Here is a 21,664-nt window from a genome sequence, read left to right as displayed (position 1 = left end):
TCAAGTGAACAAGCGAGATGTATTTACTAGTTTAATGTCCCAAAAGAAATGTAAATGGCACACGTCATGAGATTTCGCTGTCGCTAATGATTAAGAATGTGGTACTTTGTACTCACTCGAGTGCTCACTTAACGGTGATCGAGGTATTACTAAAGTGAAAAACTAATTTAGTTGGATCGAAGTTTTTAAGAATTCTATCTTTGTTAATTTATTAGAAATAGCAAACTTAAAAATCTACTATTGTTTGAAATGTAGAAACTTAAGAATATGTAAACTTTTTGCTATTTCAAATCATTGGGAGGAACTAAATGACAAATTATTCAAAGGATAGGATTCAAAAGACAATCGTGAAAAAAAGATATATAGAATATTAAAACACAAGTAGATTATGCTTCTTACACTTTTTGTTTAATATTCTGAGTCTCGTAACGCTGAAATGCTACTACAAGATTCGGTGAATTAGAACATCACCAAAGATACCAGACCACCAGACGTGCACATTATCAAACCCTACTAGTAGTATTCTAAAGAGTTGCATTCACTCTTGAGGTCCCTATCGTCAAATCTCCGCCCCTGCAGGGGATATTCTCTGGCCTACCATGTTTCGGAACGTACTTTGACACAGAATAAACGTGTCAGGATCGAACAAAAGATGGCGGAATTCAAAATGGCGGGGGCGTCAGGCGACCGCCCCATGTCTTTGGAAAACTTTGTCAGAAGTCACCAACTTCCCGCGATTGTACGAGTTACGGAAGGAATCTACTCTACTGACGTCATCAGCGACTTTTCCCTGGGGGACGTCATAAAGATACTGCCGCCCAAACGTCAGTCCAGGCCTCGGGGTGGGTATCTTTTAAAACTATTTCCTGTACCACGTTTAGACAGAAAACTAGACAAGCTATAAGAAATAGGTGCGTCTCGCCCACCTTCTATCCAATGTAGTGTTAAGGTATTGTTTGAGTGTGTTGGTTTCACATAGTTCTGGTGATTCTACTCGATGGGGTTCTTTTTAAATCGGTGGCAGTAATAAACTTAATGTGTAATTTATGATTGCCTGTGAGCACCAAAATTATGTCAATGATATGATAGATTACATCCGTTTTTCCCTAAGCTTTATCAAGTGAATGGGGCCGCTAATTCAAATATTTATAAACAATTTTCTGTACAATTTCTGGTGCTCTTCTGAAGAGAATCCACGATATAGCGCATTGGTATGTGTTTCATGGTTCGCTTGGAGTCAAAATGTCTTCTTTGCCGATTGAATGAACCCTACAAACCAATTTCTTCGAACTACACCTTTTTATCATTACACACTCCTGTGACTAATCCTTCATGTTTTGTGAGTAAATCATCTTTGTTTCATCATATACCTACTTAAAGCACATGTGAACTAAAAACGGTTCCATGCATTGTCGTAGTTCCCTTGCACCTGACAATGCATGTTACTGTTTGTCGTCTCCATTTCATTGGTTAATATTTGACTTCTGGGCTGTGCTCACTGTTTGCACGGCCTTTTGAAAGGTCACAGAATAACTTGCGCTGTCCTCGCTGTGCCCTATGCAGACGCACGTACGCAACTTGACACACACATCACTATCCTGAAATACTGTAAAAGCGGAAATGTTTGCGGTGGTTTCATGTTCGCGGTTTCCGTGTTGACCTTTTCGCCACGAACTCAAAACCATCGCCAAAAGATTTTCGTTTTGTCTTCTACCCAGAACCTACTGCACATCCCTGTTTCAACCGCGAACTTCAAAACACCGCAAACTCTCCATTTTCTGCCTACAGCGAAACCAACTACTGTATGCATTTACGTTGACGTGGTTTTTATTTCGCGGTAGGGAGAAAATGGAGTGTTCGCGGTGGTTTTAAGTTCTCGTTTGAAACAATACTAGCCCTTCAGTCATAGATAGGCGAAAGGTTTCACGGTGGTTTTAAGTTCGCGCGGAGAGTTCACGGCGAAAACCGCGAACATGAAACCACCGCGAACACTTCTGCATTTACATTTTTTTTTGTTATACCCGCGAACATTTTCCCCTCTACGGTACATTGTTGTCATCATGTTTTTCTTTTTATTCCACAAAGGGTACGATCCAGATGGTGACGCTCCTCCTTTCGATGTCGTCGACATCGTGATCGAAGGAACAGGAGAAGTGAAGACCCACTCAGTCTACTCAGACCTCTTCATCATTCCCGTCCATTCGGTTGAGAGCACCGCCTTTCAGCCGCCCATGAGCCTCCGCGAACTCCTGAGGAAAAGAGGCGCCGTCTTCCCCGTGGATGTTGTGGTAACGGAGGGACGGTTTAAGTCTGACAACGCCCGTTTAAAAGTTGGAAGCCAGTTGGTAGTGTACATGGGCAAGACTGTTAAGGTTGTGTTAGCCGAACGTGGAGATACAAAGATAGCAATAAGAGATGCTTATCAGGGTAGGTTTCGTGTCAAACCAAAGAGGTATCTGTCTGCCTCCGACCTGTATTCCTCAGCTATAGATAGAGAAGTCAGAGTCTTAAGATCACCTAAGATTCCTCTTGGCAGGCTAGACAACATTAGCATCGACGACATACTCATCCCGACCAACGTAGTCGGAAAAACGCCGTCCACCTCAAGTTCAGAAGTACAGGAGGACTTTCTACTGTGCATGCGCAAAGACAGGACTACGGGTGACGAAATCCCGATCCGAATACCCCTTTTCGCTGACTGTCTGTTTGAAGAATGCCTGGACGCCACGTTTACCCACGACGGGCAAAGCTCGGGATACACAATCGTGGAAGTTGTCCGAATGTCTCCGGAGTTGCCGGTGAATGTCGAACTTGTCCGAAGTGACCCGACCTTTCCCGATGATCACCTGTCTACCATCGGCACTATATCGGTTCGGGGTGAGTACAGCGACACGTACTTGGTGGCAAGAGAACGCAAACGTACCGACAAAACGACAACGGCGTTCGAAATGCCAACACACGCCGACGTTAAGGTCAAACTGTGCCAGAGGAATGACCACGTCGTTTCGAAAGTCGTTGCACAACACCAGGTAATCGAGTTTCTTCCCGTAGATGTGTTCAATGAGAAACTGACGAACGTTACAACATATGAGAGTATCCTCACACCCCCTCCTCTACCGCCGCGCCCTTCTAACTTGCCTCATTTCTCTACATCAACTGGGAACAGAACGGGGTCTCCTAGCAACGACCCACCCGAACAAGCCATCCCAGCCGTGCCCCTACGGCGGACGTCTCTTCAGAGAGCTCGCAGACCTCCGTCAAATGATAAAAGTTGGAGGCAGACGTTCCATCCAGACTCAGGACACTTAGATCGCTATCATCCCCGCTCCAGACCGCTGTCAGAGAGTGACACCCATCTGAGCCAATGGGGCAGCAAGACGCTCCCTGCACAGACGACTTTCACGACCCTTACCAGAGCTAAAGACGGGAGCAATGCCTTTGTGCGAAGCATGTCGAGAATGTTCGGTGCGGTGACGAGGAAGGTTGAAGAAGCAAAAACGCACCTGAGGCACAGTAAGGATTAACTCACGTCTTCGGACATGGGCGGAAGGATAGAAACGAAAAGAAAGGATAAAATATCTTACGTGAAGAGGTTTGACGCTTGAGGCTTACGCCCGAAGCTTCCTCACACACGGGGCCACTGGCTTTACGTCACCATCCGAAATGACGAGTGCAACCCCTTACAACATATCCGAGCTCGAGTCGACAGAGTGCAAGCTTAAACATTTTGCAAAATCTGTGAGTTGGTTCATTGGAAATCTGTGGATCACCCACTCGAAAGGAAAACAGTGCCGATAGTGCCAATGCCATTACATAGATAACTAGAAAGGCAACATTTGCGAGCAAATACAGCATGTTTAGCCATACTCCTCGCCATGCAAAAAATGGACTCTCCCCAAATAACAATGGACCATTCTAAAATACTTGCACTAAAAAAATGAATCACCCCAGTCCAAAACTGAGTCTTCCAGTAGCACCTCAACACAATATGGACCAGTCCACAACCATATCCACTAATTGATTAACACTTCTGCTAAAGAATGGACTTTTTCATAATCATTCCAGCTCAAAATTGAAAGAAATAATTAAAAAATCCTCCCCTTGCAAGAATGGGATATTCCGTGCCATTTCCATGTAAACCAGTCGAAAAATATCCGCTGAAAATTACACTCTTGCGCATAATCAACCCAGTTCAAAATTGAATTAAAAAAGATCAGCCCCAGGGAAGAATGAAGTTTTCCATAGTATACATATGAAGATTTGACAGGAGACGAAGGAAATGACCAAAAACAACATATTTAGGTCAATTCAAAGTCACCGAGAGGGTTTTGATATAATATTTGTAATATGTTTGAACTATTTTGATTAAAAGAATGTCTAAGTCACAACAGTTCTAAAGTGTTCAAACAATTAGAATTGAAACTTATAACATGTTTGAACTCATTTCACATACGTTGGAAACATTTCGAACGTAACTACACAAAAATCTCTTTATTTAGAACAGTTTCAAACCATCTATCCAAATGTTTCAATGTTCGAACAATTTGTAACAAAAGATTTTCACAATTGCCCTCATAAACGAAGGTGCTAAGTCCTCCTGTGTGTTTCTGCCTATTTTCGGTGGCCGCGCTAGACCACCAGCGGATTTGTTTTGACGGAGCGTCACCCGCGCGCGACGATGTACACTGTTCGGCACCGCTAATATCCGGCATTTTCCCGCTCCAAAACACTCCACAAGACCCACGTTTTTAGTGTTTTGCCTCTTGTGCAACACGATTCGATTTGCATTACTAACGGGACGAAAATGATAGAAAAAATTTACCCCGTCCCGGCGTCCGTCCCAAAAACATGAACGACATGAAAATATATTTTCTTACAGATTCAATCACAAAAATCAACAGCATGGGATTCCAAATTTTCGCAACGGCCGACCATTTATCATGGTTGAACTTCCTTCCAAGGCGTGCGATAGATAAACATTCCCGGCACATAATAGTCACTAGTACCAGACTAACGCAAGCTCATGATGATAATAGGGAGAAAGTTTGTCAGTGAAGTTTGGCCACCAGAGGGTACATTCATTTAACGTTACAAGCTAGCGCAAAGGGGCGAATCATTGACCTTACCGGGGACTGACTCTACTGGCCTAATCATTCCTTTTTTGCCGAATTCTACGATCCATACGCCCGTACGTAGGACATGTAGGAAGGCACCGCCTACCACCCGCCTTTGATCATGTATGAAGTCGGCGGCAGAGAGAGATCATCAATCAATTTTGACAGGAGTGTCGCGCCAGTCTGAGGAGAAAAGATCTCCCGTGTTGTGTTGAAGAATTTGGAGTTTGAAAATATCTGGAATAACTAATGCTAGAATAAACATTCACAAAATCATTGATTTAACTTGTTTTCTGTTATAAAATTTCCTAAACTGCAATTTAACCACTGAGTTTAAGGGAACATGGTGTTTTCCCGATAATCACGTTAAATGTTTATGTCCGGTCTTTCCTCCTCGTAAGCAAACTTCAAGCTTGGCCAGGTGCAAGGCACTCGGGGTCAATGACCTGTAGGTCATATGTAGTATTGAAAGTGACAGAAGTGGCAAATATTGTCAAGAAAGCCCAAAATAAATCGTTTTGAATATATGTATGCCAAAAATGGGAATGTAGTCCTTTAAATATTTGTTCAAGCCACATATACAGCAAATTTCAGGTCATTCGGTTGAAATACAAGGGCGCAGGAGGCCAAGATATGCTAAAAATAGCCTAAAAACCTCAATAAAATCACTTTCAAGGTCAATATCAAAAAAAGGAAAAGAACGTACATTGGTTTTTGCCTACATTACCTCTGTACCAAATTTCAGGTCATTTGGTCAAAAAATGACAGAGATGAATCGATTTGAAGATTTGACAGGAGAAGAAACATGAGAGAAAACAATATGTTGAGCCATACTTATGGCTAAACATAACAATCTTGAAATGTTGTCAAACGTCTTTGATAAAGTGGAAAGTATTGTGTGTGAGATCCCGCATAGAATAAACTTTAGTGAGCTTTGTTTTGTTTTGTTTTGCTTTCAGACGTAAACATCCAACTACCATATGTATCATTTCCTTGTTATTCTTTTAAATTCCAATGACAAGAATGTAAGACAGGAACAAAAGGACGGGGTAATGTTACAATGTCAACTAATATCAACATAATTCACTGACCTTTAATCGGAAACTTCCAATAATATAATTTCCTGTACGTATACTTCCCTTGTTAGAGTTATGAATCAGTACAATAAAGACAGAGGCAAGTGCAGTGGTTCTGTGTGCTCTGTTCTATAGGAGTTTAGATGTGCTCGGTATCATTCAAAGAAAAGCGGAATTGTTCCAGCAACCATTACATAAAGATTTACCTGTCATTAAGAACTGTTGTATTTCATTGTCATCAGTGGTATAAGCACTTTAATTAATCAACACTCAATAAAGTCTTTATCTTGGGTGAGTAACCTTTTCATTGGGACTTGATAACCACTAACTGACCTTAGCACTTTATCTGTCTCAGGTACACCCACAAACACACAAAGATCACCCCTTAGGGTAGACATAATACACAAGTATCAATGACAGAGACGAATATCTCTGTCGGTTCGACGAAAAGGAAGTTGGCCACTGCTGCCAAAACACGGTGAAAGGTAAGACATGTTTATTTGCTGTGTCAAATTTACACAGTCACAGAAACTATTTGGTTCCTCTTTCGCTGCCATAATCTTATAAGTAGTTACAGCGCTATGGCTCAGTTGTTTGAATCCGCAGAATTTGAAATAGGACAAAGCTTGGTACATGTAGTAACAAAATTATGAGCTCAGCCGAATACCTGTCGTGCACTTTCTTTTGTCGCGCGACTTTGTTCCGTGACTTTGAGCGACAGAGAGAAGATTGTTGATCACTGTTGCGTTGCGTTACCTCGAAGTGAACCGTCTGACCCTGAACGCTTTTGTTTGTTTACGTCAAACAGTTTCTGGAGTCAACACGTACTACGGGAACTTTACGACCCTGCCTCACAATGGCGGCGTCGGAGGAGTCGGTAACTACCCTACAGCAGTTTGTGTCCGACCACGCGCTGCCCGCCACTGTGGAAGTAGCCGAAGGCCTGTATGCGACCACCCTCGACAGTGACTTCTCCATCGGCGACGTTATAAGGATTTTACCGGCAAGAAACTCGCCCAGGCTCAGAAGAGGTAGGTTCGGTCTAACCCGGAAATAAATAACTTCGTAGATTGAATCTAAAGCAGCTTGTAATGGACACTAAAACTCTCACCTAAGTGTGTCAACTGGTCTCTGAGCGTGTTAAACAACAGTTGTTCGTGTGAATCAACCCAAAAAAGAGCTTTTTAAGAGTATCTTTATTTTAAGTACTGTAGCTCTAGACAGGTAATATGCCAGTGGCCTCGCCATTACAATCAAAACGACTCAAGAAGACCACTCAAGGGACCAATAAACGCTGGTTCATGTGGACAGGGGGTCACTTTAGACAGGGCTCTTTTAAAATACTGTACTTGTGTCGATGGGAAAAAAAATAGTAGCCTCTAAAAAGTGGTTAAAGTAGTCAGGTTTTCCAGGTGGTAACTTGATGAACTTGTACAGGTTTGACTTTACATGAATACCAGGTATATACCATGACCGTGAATGGGAGGTCATGCTTAACCGTGATCCACGGCTACGTCTAACCCTCGTCTTGTAGCTACGACGCTACTGTGATATGCACTAAAGCTAAGGACGAATATACATGTTGTGCGATGCAGAAGAAGTTTTAATTTAGTAAAATGGCATTCACTGTTATGTTTTCAAGGGCCATCCGTCACTTCCGGGTTCCGAGTTGCTATTTCTCAAACGCTGTGCTTAGCTGAATAACAGAGATCTTTATTCACAACCAAAGAGTTACAGAGGCCGGCGTTTCAGTGACCGTCTGCCACCAGTCTCACTGCCAAACTAACTATAGGAAGAATATTTGACAGGGGAGTTTAGCTTCGGAAGGGGAAATCTTAACCTTCACGTGGACTGACAATTATATATCCGTTTGACAAATGGTACGTCCGTACCCCTGTAGGAAGGCCTGGTGGAGGCTAGCATGTCACCTTTCTCTTGGGAATACTGACTGGTTCTACTTCGCACTGTAGCTAAGATCTTAAGAGTCGGTGCTGCAATGTGTAGATTGATGATTAACTCATTCACGGCTGTTTTTAACTGACACTTTTTCCTTATTTATTTCTGTATATATTAGGTCAACTTCCCAAGGAAGTGGAAGTCGTGACCAGAAACGGCGCTCTACGCAAGACGCTTCCCGTGGACTGGCCTATCTTCGTGCGCCCCATCACAACAGGAGAAGACGACTTCCAGCACTCCATGGACCTGTCCGAAGTGTGTCGCAAGTACGGACAGGGTTTTCCCGTCTTGGTAGAGACCACAGAGGGGACGTTCCACCCCAAGGGGACTGCTGTCAGGATCCAGAAGGGCGTCCGTCTCACCATACACTATGACGTGGCCGTTAGGACTGTGTTGGCCGGAGACGAAACCACCAAGGTGGCCATCAGAGAAAGCTACCGCGGGGTTTTCGAGAAGAGGCCGCAAATGTATCCAACAGTTCACGACTTGCACATATCCGAGATGGACGGGAAAGTTCGAGCTACAAAAACAGTTCCCGTTTCACATCCGGACTTGGACTCTGTCTTCGTCGACGACATCATAGCGCCGACGGACAAGAAGGGGAAAGTCCCGTGCGATCGCCAACCCAGCGGGCACGTGGAGTATCTGCTCTGCACGCGCGAACAGAGGCAGGAAAGCGGCCGAGTTAAGGCAGAACCGATCAGAATCCCTCTCTCCATGGTCTGTCCGTTTGAAGAAATCTTAGAGGATAAGAATCAGAGGTCTGAGTTTACTCTGAGAGAACTCTTCGGGAACGAACGTCCAGAACTGCCCACAACAATAGCACTTGTCAGGGGGGACCCGAAATTTCCCGACAAGACGCTTGCTTACATGTCGACAATGACTGTTGAGGGAATGTACGACGAGATCTACGTAGTGGCGAGTGAGTACGACAACGAGTCTCCCGACAAACCGATTTTCGAGATCCCCCTGCACGCGAGTCTCAAGGTGAAACACAAAGTGAAGCTTTACACAGAACTTGACCACAGAGTCAAGGTGAGGTACTACCCCATCGAAAGGCTCCCCGAGCACATCTATTTCGAGAAGCGTACACTCGTGTCTGCTTACGAGGACATCGTGGCCCCTCCCCCCGTCCCTCCGCGTTCCCGGGAAGGCATACGCAGTGCTTCATTGAGCATTGCTGCCGAACCTGAACCGATGTTTCCAACCGAGGAAGTCCCGCCTGTGCCAAAACATGGATCGGAGTTGAAGCCAAATCCGGCTACTGTACAGACCCGTCCGCGCCATGCATCACTGCCGGACAATTGGCTGGAAACTCCACAAGTTCAAGACCGTGGCGAATCCAGTACCCAGGGCCTCACACACACTCTCCCTCCCCCCAAAGCAACAAAGTTGCACTTGAAGAAAGGACTTAAGAAGTTGTTCAAACGGGTGAAAGAAGGGAGAGAACATCCTGACCCTAGAAACCAGCCAGAACGGGCTTTGAGCCCGAGAGAAGACCCAGGTCCCAACATAGCGACGGCGACGGGCTCGGGAGGAACCGGGGAAGAACAGACACAACCGCCAGCACGCGTCGAGAAAAGTCCGAGGGAAGAGCGTGCTGAGGTTAGGAGTTACAGCCCGAGGTCCCGCGCAGAAGAAGTCGATGTCGAGTAAGTATTGACGGTCAGCATTTATTGAAACCGGCTGCTTTTTCATATTGCTGTTTGAAAAAAGGACGCATGGAAACTAGTCAACGGTATAGAGTCTGATGTAATCTTATCCTCAAAGCATCAACTTGCGCTGTAGACAAGTGTGCAACCAAAGCTCTTCTATAACATCATAGCTTTAGTAAAATTTAGAGAGAGAGAGAGAGAGAGAGAGAGAGAGAGAGAGAGAGAGAGAGAGAGAGAGAGAGAGAGAGAGAGAGAGAGAGAGAGAGAGAGAGAAAGAGATCTATTTGCTATACACGATAGACTTGGGTGATGATGATGAAAAACACTTATGGTACAAATACCCCACCAAACAAGAGTTAAAATACCATAATTGCCAGCGTTAACTATTCCAATCATACCATGAACCTCATAAGACACACAAACACAAGTAAGCCAAGATAATTCACAGTACATCTTACTTGTTTCCTCCCGTGTTTCTCTGTACCCCTAGGGATCCCCATGAGTACGAGTGGATGGATAGCAGTGATGAGGAAGACTATTTGACGCCTCTGACCTCCCCGACAGACCCAGCCATGTCCTTACCAACCCAGCTCGCGAGAACAGCTCTGTCCTTCCCGCCAGACCCAGCCATGTCCTTACCAACCCCGCTGATGAAAACAGCGCTATCAAAACAGCTGAGTGCGGTCAACACTGATAGCGAAGGCAGCTACGTCACTCCCGTGACGTCACCCACTACAGCAAAGGCAGTGGAATTTTCGGACGATGAAGGTATTAAAGGTTTTTTCTTTCTTTACAAGATTTGGGCAGTTTTGAATGTACTTCTCCCTTAACCCTCAAACCACCGTATGGGGTCAAAACTGACCCCAGGCGCATATCAACATGTGTCATTTTGACATTTCGAGTCGAAAACAAAATTCCTTCTATGAGTTTGTTTGTATAGATGTCTTATAACTTCTAACAAGTTTTTACCGAGATTGGCTCATTGTTGATTAAGTTATCCTAGAAAGTTTACGCATGGTCCAGTGGGGTCAAAATTGACCCCAGCAAAATCTGCACTCATATTTCCTATTGTTTGATACTTGTCATCTAGTAACATTTATGATAAGGGTTATTATGATCATAGTTACAAAATATAATTTTGTAGAAACATGAAAAAAGCAATTTTTTAATCGAACGTAAAAATTAATGACGTTGCGACGTATTATGACGTCATTTACGTGATTTTATTGACGAAAACCTACAAATTGGGTATTTCCGTATAATTCAAAGGTACACGATAAAAATTAGGTAGAAATTATGTATGATAAATCATAATATATCCAAAGACGTTATTTGTAGATGGCAACAGGAACGACGTCAAAATGACGTCATAAAAATTATATTCATATCAAGTTACACAAGGGAAATCCGCCATCTTGGTTCCGCCATCTTGAATTATTTTGAATGCATTTTTTCATCATATAACCTAATAACACAATAAAAATGAACCAAAACGTTTATATTAAGATTGTTTCTGTTTGAATAAACATGGTAATGATGAAATTTGAGGTTTAAATAGCCGGTTATAACTAATCTAATTATATCGTCCACCATCCTAGATTTTGACCGATGACGTAATCAAATATGCATAAATTATGAATATCAAATCATAAAAATGATAGTGAATTAAATTGGTTGGTATTGATGAAACAAAATAAGTGCAGTTTAAAAAGACCGCCCTAGAATTACATTGTAAAATCCAAAAGTAGCGACTTTTTCAAAATATGGCTCTAAGAAACCGGATGCCATAGCAACATGAAAACATTGATTAGATATTTCATTAAACTAAAATTGTTGCCAACGAAATTTTAGCAAAGGTGACCAAGTTTGGTTGCTCTAGCGTAAGCCATTCAGATGTGACATGACATCAAGTGTTGGCGCAGGCCTCAAAAGAGCCCGCTTGTCTGAATAGCGTTAGTTGCAAAAGACGATGTTCCCTATTTTTGCATAAATTATGATAATGAGCAAAAATTATTCACACCTAATCATGTCAAACTGTCCCTTATAGATTACTTAAACTATACATATATACAAACCACAAAAATAGTCACCAATAAAGCTATATTTGTAGAAAACATTGTGGGGTCAGTTTTGACCCCATACGGTAAGATTAGTCGAAAAAAGCTACGGTGGTTTGAGGGTTAAGGCCATAATACTACCTCTGGGTACTGAACTAACACTCAGGATTGGAACAGCATTTTTTCTCCCTGAGTATGTGTTGGTGGTTTTAAAGGAAACCTATGAAATATTAAGGCCCGAACATCGGATTTTAAAAGGCATCTTATTTAGTCATGTCTATACATGATAAGTCCAAACGACAATATCACAATGTATAACGACGTCCATGATGCAAAAATACGATGTCGTTGTGATGTGAGAACTAACTGAAAATCGTCGCCAGAGTTTTTGTAGGCTTGCGAAACTAAGGAGATCATCGTACGGCACGTTTTTGCGCGGTTTGAAAATGCTCAAATTATGAAGTTATTACGCAAGTGTATTAAACAGTGTTGGTAAATGCCACTACCATAAAGATTTCAGCATTTGTTTTATTTTAATTTTTGGGTCCTAATATTGCTTTGGTTGCCTTTAAGATAACCTTAAAATTACACTTCTGTGATATATAACATATTCTATCCGCCATCGCAGATGACAGTCATGACTATATAGAAATGGAGGAGGAGACAGAGTTTGGGACGGTCAGCGCTCTGAGACAGATCCCCAAACCAGCCCCTCGTCATGGTCACAGAGCTGACACAGCCTACCAGGGCCAAGAACTCACCAGGACATCCACAATCAGTACCACCAGCACAGGTAGGAACTGTGTATACAAACACCTGTGTGGAACCTAAACCTGTCATGTGTTGTTAATAGATGGCAGCTCTTAGGCTGGCTTTACACACACGTTTTTGAGTCGATTTGCATCGAGTTGACCATTGACTGTGCAAGGAGAACCCTAGGCCACTCAAGTACATACAGTGCTTTATATTAGGAAAACTCCAATTAAGCAGCCCAAAGCTCCTCACATACAGCCCAGGTCAACTCTGAAAACTTGTGTGGAAATTGGACCTTAAAATGTACCGCGGCCATGGTGATCTTTCTTAGATCCCAGTTCAAGTGACCACGTACAAATGTACCTTTAGGTAAGAACAACCTGTACAAAGCTTTTGGTGGTCCCATTGACACAAGCATTAAGAATCCTGTATATAGTGACCACCTGTCCACTACCAGATATCATCAGTCCCCAGTGAAAGGTCTTCTTGGGAAGTTTTGAGGAGTTTGTATCTCACCATTCTGTGACGTCACTATGAACTTGAACTCGAGGCTACTTCCTTTGTTACAAGAAGGAAGACAAACACGTCCTGGACCTTGACTTTTGTAAACAGGTGCAGGTGGTATGTGTAGAAGTCAAGTAAACAGGTGCAGGAGGTATGTGTAGCCTATGGAATGTTCCAGGCTCAAAACAAGTGTGATCATAACAGTGTTTCACTTTGTCACATAGAGGGAGGTAGTTCTCAAAACAGTTTGTTTGTTCGTTCCTTCAGCCCCTTGTAGTGGCACATAGGTCAGCAAGTTTCCCTGCTGTTTCAGTAGCAGGGTATATTTTCACAAGAAGGGGTTGTTAATGTTAGCCCTAATTCCCCTTAAACATACTCCAGGCACCTCCTCGAACACGGGACCCCCATTTTACACCCCTTCCTAAAGACGGGTGTAGCCCCAACCGAAATGCCATTCCCAGGATTGAACCGTGATCTCCCAGTTAGCAACTAATTGGAACCAGGAGCTCAACTGTGAGGCTGCTACCAGTTGAGCTAGAGACACACTATCTAGAAATAAATGCAATGGCCATAATTACTGATTGTACTTATGAGGTGCCTATAAACACTTAACATTCCAGCTGTCATGTACTGTTTACATGTCCACATAGGCATCGAATGAGCCAGCATTATATCTAGGCACGTAACTGATGAACATAATGGGGTTAACCATTAATCCTTATCTTGGTACCCCAAGTGGGTAAGCAGGGAGTTGAGTAATCAAAACAAGTCTGAAAGATCGACATTGTAAGATGCACATCACAACCTGGCACCAAGAAGCTGTATATCTGTGGAAATATAGTGACAATCATGAGAAAGTCTAAGGCCAAACTAAAAGAAGATGTGGAAGATCTCATACTTAAGTGAAATATTGTTTGTGAATCTCTTCATTGTGAATTTCTCCTAAGTAATGGCTATATGTGGGCCAACTTTGGACCCGGGCGAAGCCAACATTCATATCCTACCAGTCGCCGGTTACACCATCTTCCACCTCACATCCTGTCACTCTACAATATTCAAATATTTACAGACACACACCAGGACAAATGAACACACAGACTGAAAACAGTTGTAAAAACACTCAACACCCAGTTTCTAATTTACCTGTAGTGCATCTGCTATCACAATATTATAGTTACTGTAGTATAATAGTGAGCTACCACCACACCACAACTCCATTCATCATCAAATCTTTCAGAAACAAAGTTAGGAAAATACTGCATACAAGTGCATGCAAGTCAAAGTCAAAGTTTGTTGCACAACGATTGTAACAGGTACAATGTAAGGCAAAAATAGAATACTACTGGCTACATATATCAAACTACTAAAAACTATAGGTAGGTTCTATGCTATACAATGGTTAGGTTCTAGGCAGTACAATGCTCCATTTCAAACAACATGAAGGCACTATCTATATAATATTGTCAAAGGTAGATGATATCAACAGGAGATACAATAGGGAGTCGTATATGTCAGCACCTGAGAAATGTTGGAAGGTTGGACAAAGTTTCTCACAAGTCTCCCACTTGCCTGCTGACTCTTGCTAACAAGATATGGCCAACGCAAGTATTTGATTTTGAGTAGTCTCTTGTTACAATGTCAATCACTGTCTTTTGTCACATGTATGCCTCCTATATGCTTCTACCATGTACTTGCAAGTAGCTTTTGAGCCTGAACTTGCAAATAAACTTTCATTACTTATTCTTTCTAGATTCAGGCTTCAGTGACCCCATTCCAGCGGAAAAGACCATCCCTCCGAAGGACTACAACATCATCGACTTCTCGACACAAGACATGACCAGGTTACTCCGCTACTTCCACTTCAGTGAGGACACCATCCAGTCCTTCCAAACCCGGGGCATCACCGGACCCGCTGTCCTGAAAATGACAGCGCAGCAGCTGACTGAGGAGTTCTACGTGGACGATTTTCAGATCAAAATGCTCAGTCACTTTGTGGAGAAAACTAAGGCAATCAACAAGCTTTCCATAGCCGATGATTCAGACTGTTAGGCTTTTTGGTGATTATACTAAGGCAAGCTACCCGCATTTGTTCAGTGCAGTCATTCCTGATAAGTTATCATAATCATCAGTACAATGCTGACTGCTGAGTCACTTTGTTGAGGAGACTAAGGTGATCAACAAGCTTTCCCTGGCCAAAGATTCTGAGTGTTAGGCATAAGAAATGTGTTTGGTGCTAATACTTAAAGGCAAGCTAGCGGCATTTGTTCAGTGCAGTCATCCCTAATCAGTGATGTGAGTGCAAGGAATGGCCGTCATAAATTGCCATGATGTAAAACATTTAGTGTTTATAATTCAAGATTGATATTTACTAACATGAATGCAATATTTAAGTGAAAGAGCTGATCAAATCAGCCCTACTAACTTGTGGGCCTTGTATGGCTTTCAATATACGTGCCAGCTAACACTTTAGGGTTAGAGTAGAATATTCCAAGATTTTCTTTTACCTACAGTACAACAGCTGCCAAAAGGTACAAGGTAGGTTACTTCTCATTAACTTCCAAGTTTATGCAATTGTCTGTTCAGAATCTAGTCAGGTCACTTATGATGGAGTCCAATAACTAAGTCATATTTTCGTCAAATTGTCTTATTAGGAACTGGTTTACAAAGAAAGATATAGCATAATGTCAATATACAAAAAGAAGAACTTATAAACAGAAAAGCTACCTTTATAAAAATATGCATAATGGTTTGTTTACAAGGGCCATTATCATTAAATCTGTAGATTTTGAACAAATAGTCTGTTTGCAAGCCACATGGATATTACTGTGTTATTCAAGGCAATCCTAAGAGTTTGGAACAAATGGGGGTCTTTTTATGTGTGCAATGTATTAATGTGAAGAACTGCACACTGATAAACTTACGTGAGCATTGTTACAAAAAGATGTGCATTAATGAGCAAGTCAGATACATGTAAATTGTAATGTTCATACAAGCTCTCTCTCTCTCTCTCTCCAATTTAACGTCTTTTGTTCCCCATCATCTGGGGGTTAGACGTGCTTGCACATGGATGGGGGAGCCCCAGAACTCCTCATCAAGTGCAAGTCCTTTTTTGTAGCAAGAGTTTTTACGGCCAAATGTTTTCTCAACAAAAAGATGCAGTTCATGAAATTTATAAGTGTTATCTAATTGTTGTATGCATAGGACGATGAAATTTCCAAAAGTGAGTTTTGATGTCTTTTGTACCTGGTCTTCTTCAAATGTGTTAGCAATGTGTTATCAGGACATCAGCAGTGCATGAAAGTCTGGCACCCTAAAAACTGTTCAAACGCTTATTATGTAGTACCATAGGGAAGCCTGTATGGTCTTGTCTGTTTTTAATCAAACCCAGTATTTCTTGTGAATTAAGGTGATATTATGTGGAATATATACATCAATTGATAACTTGATATACATGTATATATATGTATACAAGAATTGAGAACACATGATTAAGACATATGATATGGAAAAAGACACTGTGGCTCACAGTACTTGCTTGGCACTCAGTAAAAAAAAATCATTGGCTAGATTGTGTCAAGTTTAATTTCATTTTGTGGGAATGGTATGGGAGCTACATGTAACAAGATTTATCAACTGTGGTATCCTCAGTAATAAAGGAGACATGAATAATGTATTACCACGATAGCCATTTACAATCATTTCAAAATGTTGACAAAAATTTAGCTTTAATCAACTCAGATGTCATTAGCTGGTTCATGTTCCATCTTAGTTGAAATTCATTAATCTCTAGGCAGATCTACACGGTACCAAAAATCGTATATGCTAGCCAGAGAAGATCCAGTCCCCTATGGTGCGGATTGGAGCTTATCTGGCTGACTGGAGCTTCTCTGGCTAGCATATACGATTTTTGGCACCGTGTAGATCTGCTTGGAGATTAGAAATTCATGCACATGGACCCATTTGTGTTGTAAATGTTTGTGGGAAGAGTTGAAATCTTGCAGCGCATCATTTCTGACATTGACTCGTAATGTGAGATTTAAGAAGTATGCAACAACACACATTTTACACACTATGACATTCTTTATTCAGTGTCAGGACTACAATGTATAGTGTTACTTTGCGAATGAAATAAAATATTGTGGACAAACATGTTAAACATCTTGTACATCTCCTGGATGGAGCAGAAATCAATCTTCTTGACAACCTGTAAAGAGTGAAAACAGAAATATCAGAATAAAGTTTTCAAACAGGACATCACTCTGTGTTATTTGACTCATCATTGATAGAATCAACCAATCAATCAATCAATCAATTTATCAATCATCTCCAGGCAGCAAGTGCTGATCAATGCGTGGTGGCGGTAGACATCCTTGTTTAGCCTCTACCAGGCTCCGCGGATCGCTGGAAAAACAGTAGAAATTGGCCAAATAGAGTGAATAGTATGCTTAAGGAGTCAGCTATGGAGAGAGGGACAATAGGCGACCAATAGCCGACTCCCTTAGCATACTATTCACTCTATTTGGCCAATTTCTACTACTTTTTTCAGCGATCCCCGGAGCCTGGTAGAGGCTTATCTTTGCCAACAATCTTTGTTTTTGGCACAGAACCTCCAGTTCACTCTGATGACCCCTAGCTCTACACATTTGTGTTGAAGACTACTGCCTCCTATTTATTGGACATTCTCTAAGGCATTTCAATATTGGGTTTGGTACTGAAGTGACCAGTACAGATAATACCCACATACTTGAAGCAATGTCAAACTGTGCTTACCTACAGTGACTGCTCTACAGATGGGGGGTTAGTCTTCTTCTGCTGCCTGCTCCCAGCTGGGCCTGGCACAGTTGAAAATACCAGCCTCCTTCATAGCCTCAAACTCTCTCTTCACATCATAGTTCTTATAGAACTCCTCATAATGTCGCTTGCTACAGGAGCAAAGAACACATGATTAGATGAAAGTAGAGCACCACAGAAATTCATAGGACTGTATAACATTTGCACATTGTAAGGACAGTCCAACCTGTACAAGTGAGCACCTCTACATGCCAATGTGACCACTTTTTGGTGCACGTGGTCTCATAATTTTTTCTGACTGACTCAAGCATAACAATCTGTCTATAGCGACCACCTGTTCACATTCATATAGACCAAATTTTCTCATCCTACTGAATGGTCTTCCTGGGCAAGTTTTTACTGTATGCACATTTTATAAAGAACAAACTATTCCCATTATATCATGCCATCTAAAAACTACAATGTACATGTAATTGAAAAACTATGTAAATTTGTGTACCCATATTTCAAGAAGAGGGAATAGATAAACAGAATGTTCCTTTTCTTGTACTTCAATTATGTTACCTAATGCATGAATATACAATAAAGTTCATTGCCATTATCATTGTGTACAAAAACAGGAATATGGCGAAGTCAGTGCACATATCCATGCTTGTCACTCTGTGAAAATATTTCAGCAGTCAGCACTGTTGACTTGACCCACCGTGGATCTGCGACAGCGAGCTTGTACGCCAGTGTGACGCCCATGGAGAACACGAGAGCGATGGCGCCGTGCCGCTTGAGGTGACTGATCAGGAGCCCCCTCATCTGGGGCTTGGGGAGTCTGCCTGCCGGGACATCTGCCATGATGGAGCTGGAGACAGAGAAACAATCATGTAACAAGCAGCTTGCTTGATCTAAGGGCGAGCAACAATGTCTGCGACCTGGGGGTTGAGGGATTGAATCCCGACCATTGTCTCTCACGTAACACTTGAAATAGCTTACAGGTTATGTTTTTGTCACATACAATCATTTGCCATCCTGTGGGGTGTAAGATAATACAATGTATATCAATGCTAACATGAACACACTCATTTCCACCGAAATTCATGTGTGCTTTTGTAGGTGTGTGTGTGCATAATTTTCTGTTAGCATTTTTTAGCTGACTACTAGTACAACAAAACACCATGATCTGAAAAAGACAGGTCCAAGCAAACTTTATTTATCCACCCCCCCCCCCCACACACACCATAAAAGACCGACAGATACACAGACAATGTTTAGAAAGTTATTTCCACTGTAAAAGTCGTACACTCGACCTCACCCCCCTCCCACTCCACCAACCAACCAAAGGCAACCTTTCCTGAGATAAACCGACATGCCATCTTCGGCACGAGTTTTATCATAAAAGAAAGCACAAGGCTTCATCTGACGAATAGCAACGAATCTGCGACAAGTTTTTAAACCTCTAGATAATAAATCGAGATGATTTCAAGTCATTACGTACCTCAAAAATGTGAAAATTCAGCGAAGAAAGTGAAGTACGTTTCTCTGATCACAACGATGATGGCGGACGAAGGTCGGACATGCGCAGTTGGGTCATGGCAACATGATAAAATATAGTCCGCTATTTGCTTTTGAGATTCGCATTACTTTATCGCTAATCAGAAATAATTAAGTGTAGAAAGGGTTTCCTGCTAACCAGTACCTAAATATTTGTTAAAGGATGATACTGTGTTTTAATTTGTATAAGTTTATCTTCTTTTTTTGTCGGAATAAATTCAAAGTTAACCCTACCTCGAACGTAGGCGAATCGGAGACTACCGTTACATCTCGGTGTCGCTGCAAAAAGAAGGAAGATGGCGGCGCTCGCTCAGCGGATGGTGACCGCTCTTACCACCAAGGGACCCGTTCTAGCCAAAAGTAAGCCGCCGGTTAGAAGATAAGATAGTAAAGTGTAATGTTGTTGTTAAAATAAGTGTGTTCAATGGGTGATAGTTGACAATTTGGCGCAGTTTTGTGCATGACCTTACCCAAGAGGAAAACCAAGATGGCGGCACGCTATGACCTTGTTTCGTTGTGACTGAACGGTTTGGCTTCATTGATGATATTACTCAGTAGTGAGAGAGCCATCGTCACCATGTGACATTCATAAGTTTTGATAGAACACAATAAAAAACAAATTATTGATTGATTCGAGAGCAAAAGCCGGAAAAGATTTAGGTTTATGAACCCTCAAACCAAAACCTCCTTGCTCAAACTTAGTCCAAGGAAGCGGATGAATACATGTAGACCCCCCTCGCTCAGTCCAAGGAGATTTTAGAATGTAGTACTTCTAAAATCTCTTTCCTCAGCGTTGTGCAAGCTATCATTGTCACATACTCATGATACTGTAGCTTTTATCTAAAATAATAAGTTTGGAATGCCCTTTCCAAACTTATGTCGACGAAGGTTAGACACGTGGGTATAAGATATGCAAGAAAACAGTTACTGAAGCAACTGAATAGATTTTAAAAATGGTCAGAACGTTTCAGGTAGTTAAGTACCACTACCTTTCGTCAGTGATATGCAAAAGGTGACTGACGATAGGTAGTTGGTGCTACCTGAAACGTCCAACCGTTGGCAAAATATATACAGTTGTTTTAGTAACTGTTTGTCTTTCCAAAACCAGTTGTGTACTAGTATATATTTCTAACACTCTGACATCAACCCTACCCAGATGCTGTGGAGTTCTCGAAGCCTCGGCTGCAGACGTTCTGGTACTACGCCAAGGTGGAGATGGTTCCGCCCACTCCCGCCGAGATCCCCAAAATCACCGAGGGGTTCTCCAACCTGATCAAGGCCGCCCGCACAGGAGCCTGGATGCAGACTACTGTCAGGGTATTGACTGAGATGATTTCTGTTATTCCAATTAACTGTGTACAAACACTCATTGTGAAATAAAGCAAACCAAACCAAATACGTCAGTGTAGGTATGCTAGGTGATGCCTTGTTTCATCATTGTATAAACTGTCATGTTCAGTGAGATGTATTGTAGGTAGCCTTTATTTAAGCAAGGAGGTTTGATTTTAAACCTCCTTGATTTAAGTTAGGGGTCTTCAACTTTGACACATTAATCACACGATGCATCTCGCTGTGCATGCACAGTTTGAACGTGAAGTCATATTGTCTCAAAGCCGCTGTCTCAAACTGTCAGGGTACATGTAGGTGCAGAGATGAGACAACTTACTAGAAGCTTAAAATATTTTCTCAACTTCCTAAATGTTTACTTATGATTTTAGTTGCCCCTTGTTCTGCGTGTGAAGGGATCTGGGTAATTTGACAAGAATTTTGATTGTTATGCTTGTATCTAATGTGACTGAATTTCTTTCTTCCTTGTGCCATGCAGGAGGGTGTAAGAAACACGGTGGTGGTAGCAGAGATCGGTTTCTGGTTCTTCATCGGGGAGATCATCGGCAGACGCAGCCTCATCGGCTACAACGTCTAATCCTCATCCAAGATGTGAACATTTTACATGTAGAGAACATACCTGACTAGTGCAGTCCAGACAAAACACTCCAGATGTAAGGAATATTGTCAGTACACATGTACATCAACACTGAAGAGCTGTACTTTGATGTTGCGTTGATGGATTAAACTCACTGTGTGAAGAATGTGGTGTATTTGTCAATCTTTTTCTTCTTCAATTCTAAAGTTAGAATGTATTTCTGTTTACTATGAGTATGACGGGGTAGTTTTCTCAGTCGGTGAGTTTTCTGGAAGGCCTTGGGAACATACAG

At 42.0% G+C, this 21,664-nt stretch overlaps 4 protein-coding genes across 4 annotated transcripts; 3 read left to right on the top strand and 1 right to left on the bottom strand.

Annotated features, from left to right (window-relative positions):
- Positions 1–100: 100 nt before the first annotated feature.
- Positions 101–3,816, top strand: LOC136428877 (uncharacterized). The gene is made up of 2 exons (XM_066418689.1): positions 101–842; positions 2,086–3,816. The coding sequence occupies exons 1-2, from the start codon at positions 653–655 to the stop codon at positions 3,522–3,524; spliced, it is 1,629 nt and encodes a 542-aa protein (XP_066274786.1). The 5' UTR covers positions 101–652; the 3' UTR covers positions 3,525–3,816.
- Positions 3,817–6,956: 3,140 nt separating this feature from the next.
- Positions 6,957–17,369, top strand: LOC136427019 (uncharacterized). Its single transcript, XM_066415738.1, has 5 exons — positions 6,957–7,221; positions 8,265–9,798; positions 10,292–10,569; positions 12,487–12,651; positions 14,866–17,369. The coding sequence occupies exons 1-5, from the start codon at positions 7,047–7,049 to the stop codon at positions 15,162–15,164; spliced, it is 2,451 nt and encodes an 816-aa protein (XP_066271835.1). The 5' UTR covers positions 6,957–7,046; the 3' UTR covers positions 15,165–17,369.
- Positions 17,176–19,521, bottom strand: LOC136428876 (cytochrome c oxidase subunit 6C-like). Its single transcript, XM_066418688.1, has 4 exons — positions 19,393–19,521; positions 18,610–18,759; positions 17,886–18,037; positions 17,176–17,319 (listed from the first exon to the last, which is right to left on the bottom strand). Exons 2-3 carry the CDS (start codon positions 18,750–18,752, stop codon positions 17,914–17,916), a joined length of 267 nt encoding a protein of 88 aa, XP_066274785.1. The 5' UTR covers positions 18,753–18,759; positions 19,393–19,521; the 3' UTR covers positions 17,176–17,319; positions 17,886–17,913.
- Positions 19,522–19,674: 153 nt separating this feature from the next.
- On the top strand, positions 19,675–21,538 carry LOC136428875 (ATP synthase subunit g, mitochondrial-like). Its single transcript, XM_066418687.1, has 3 exons — positions 19,675–19,808; positions 20,605–20,765; positions 21,274–21,538. Exons 1-3 carry the CDS (start codon positions 19,745–19,747, stop codon positions 21,370–21,372), a joined length of 324 nt encoding a protein of 107 aa, XP_066274784.1. The 5' UTR covers positions 19,675–19,744; the 3' UTR covers positions 21,373–21,538.
- The last annotated feature ends 126 nt before the right edge of the window (positions 21,539–21,664 follow it).

Source organism: Branchiostoma lanceolatum, chromosome 2, assembly GCF_035083965.1.
Source record: "Branchiostoma lanceolatum isolate klBraLanc5 chromosome 2, klBraLanc5.hap2, whole genome shotgun sequence".
In the NCBI taxonomy this organism is placed as follows: domain Eukaryota; kingdom Metazoa; phylum Chordata; class Leptocardii; order Amphioxiformes; family Branchiostomatidae; genus Branchiostoma; species Branchiostoma lanceolatum.
This window is presented reverse-complemented; position numbering and strand designations above follow the sequence as displayed.